This window comes from Diadema antillarum, unplaced genomic scaffold (genome assembly GCF_040938485.1).
Source record: "Diadema antillarum isolate AM-2024a unplaced genomic scaffold, OU_Dant_1.0 seq00001043_RagTag, whole genome shotgun sequence".
NCBI lineage: Eukaryota > Metazoa > Echinodermata > Echinoidea > Diadematoida > Diadematidae > Diadema > Diadema antillarum.
Genome location: NW_027271874.1, coordinates 148584 through 151047, shown reverse-complemented (window position 1 = coordinate 151047; position 2464 = coordinate 148584). Strand labels below are relative to the sequence as shown.

Here is a 2464-nt window from a genome sequence, read left to right as displayed (position 1 = left end):
CAAAACAAAACAAAATCCAACTTTCGAACTACATTAACTTTATCATGCATCACATCCGATTCAAAGACATTTCCATTTTTCTTTATTTTGTTTTGTGTTTTTACTCTTGCTTTTCAAGACCACAGAACTTTAACATCTTAATGCTGTGATTACATACTGCGTTCGATTCGCTGAAACATATACTAATACGTTGATAAACAGGAATTTCTCCCTCAATTTATCAATTTAATCTCATTTCATTTTGGCACCTGTTCCGGTGTATTTCGCTGTTTCAACATCAAGGCCAAATTTCCAGTTGGTTCACCACTCTTGCTAGTCCTGCCAACGACACGTATAGTGTATTGCGCATTCAGTAAATCCTCAAAGCTGAGTCGCATTATCATCCAAGGTTTCTCCCCGTCCTGTACCCCTTTTGAGAAAATCAAGATCGTCAGAGGTGAATGAGAGAGAAAGCAGTTAATGAGGAGCAGGTAAAGCGAAAGAGGTACAGAAAGGGAGGGGATGTAAGCAAGATAATTCAAAGACAATTGGCCCGCAAGCAGAAGTATGTCTCTGGAAAGTTCTAAGAAAATAATAGTGTTTGATAAATAGACATTCATTGGATCTGAGCATGCGCTATAGGTTTAAAGACTCTCCCGGTTGACCTCGGTTTGTTCCCCTTTACGGAAGTTGTCCCAACACCTTCCCAGCATGCAACAGTGTGCTATACTATACAATATTATAACGTTTTGGCATAATTACACTGTGAGATTGTTCCTGTCTGTGAGAATCCAAGCATGCGTCCGCCCCTGGGACGGAGTGACTTCATGCGATGTCTGTTTCAGCAGTGCCTTATGCATTAGATCACTATACACAGGGGGGTGAGCTCATTCACCTCCCTGCTATACACAACCGATACGCTTGTAAACGAACTGACTGTGTCTGGCTGCCCCCGATTACTTGATTGCAGTTATACTGAGGCCACATATTGCAGTACCGTGTACCCAGACACTGGATAGCTATGTATATTGTTTCCCTTCTTTTCTTTACAGGTGATTAATTGAAAATGATGGCTCTACGGTCCTTTCGGAAGACTTCGAAGTTCAGCCGGAAATAGCTCGTAAATCATACGAGGAGTTCAAGTCAGCCGACGGGAACGCCACTTTCTCAATCTCCACAACTGTATGGTGCGTGTGACGCTTCGCTTGATCATGACGCCAACGGCTGTCCCTGCCCTGTAATCCCAGTCGCTATCGACTTCTTACCTTGCACCGACGTCGTTTCCATCGCCATCAAAGATGATCCTCACAAAAACTCCATGGATTTGGTTCATCCCCGTTTTCGTCGTCCTTGTGCTCATCCTGACCGTGGTGGCGATATGTATTTGTAAATGGCCGAGGCGTAAGGTGCCGAAGCACGTGGACCCTCGCATCATCCTGAAGGACGTGCAGAGAGTCGAGGTCATCTCCAATCCAGCCGCCCCGGAGTCGCCGACCATGCCGCGTTTCATGCCGGCGGGCGACGGGCTGAGCGTGCGCAAGATAGACCTTACGATCCCATCGTCGAACCCGACATCCGATGCCAGTGTCAACGGCTCGCACTTTACCCCTTCGCCACCGTTGCGACCGCCGTCGATGCACAAGCCGTCCTCGAGGCTGAAGAAGAGCAAGAAGAACAAGCTCCGTCTGGTCGAGGACGGCGACGAAGTCGAGTGCCAGAATTTCAGTACGACGATACCCGACATCACAATGATCGACGTCGATCTAAGTAATCACAAGCAATTCGCCTTTAATCTGGACCCGACAGAGTGCGATCGGGATAAGCTCATTTTAGAGTAAGGTTCCCTGGACAAAGGAAAAGGAGGAAGGCTAAGGAACATTGTGCCTTAATGTGGCCAAAGTTGTGATAATCAACCTTTTGTTCCATCATTGAGTGACAAAAATGTTCATCACTAATTGTTGAGGCAGGGTCGTCGACTTTTGTCTCTTTTTTGTCTTTTCTAAAGTTTATCAATGCAAGACGAGTAATGTTTTGAGTCTACTTTTGTATGAAGACGGAAAGACATGATTCCAAAGGATGACGAAATAAGTTCTGAGGGAGACGGGGCAATGTCTTCCCCTGTAAACAAAGGATTTTAAACTATTAGAAACTGGAATAGCCAATGTGAAATTGGAATGACGCCCGTTGTGTATGTAAGCCTTGTTGACAGGAATGATTATATGTTTGATTATGTCAATGATAATTTGTAAATGCAAGATCAAGTCAAAGAATGAAGATGGAAACATAATTAAAATCATCGCAACTGTTGATCTAGCTGTTGTCTTAACAATAATCTAATAATGACGGGCAGACTGACTGTGGTACGTTGATTTTAAATCATTTTCCTTCCTTTCTGTCAAGACCGTGATTGATCTCGAAATCACATTGTGGTTAATAATCCAATAATGATAATTAATAAGTTTAATGATAATTGATAAGTTTCATT

General features: G+C 43.8%; 1 protein-coding gene across 1 annotated transcript; it reads left to right on the top strand.

Moving 5' to 3' along the window:
• Positions 1–1277: 1277 nt before the first annotated feature.
• LOC139743060 (uncharacterized) lies at positions 1278–1817 on the top strand. The gene has a single exon (XM_071653567.1). It carries the CDS (start codon positions 1278–1280, stop codon positions 1815–1817), a length of 540 nt encoding a protein of 179 aa, XP_071509668.1.
• The last annotated feature ends 647 nt before the right edge of the window (positions 1818–2464 follow it).

What these genes read in the sequence shown, in the direction of transcription:
- LOC139743060 (XM_071653567.1), top strand. Translation starts at nt 1,278, where the DNA reads ATGATCCTCACAAAAACTCCATGGATTTGGTTCATCCCCGTTTTCGTC.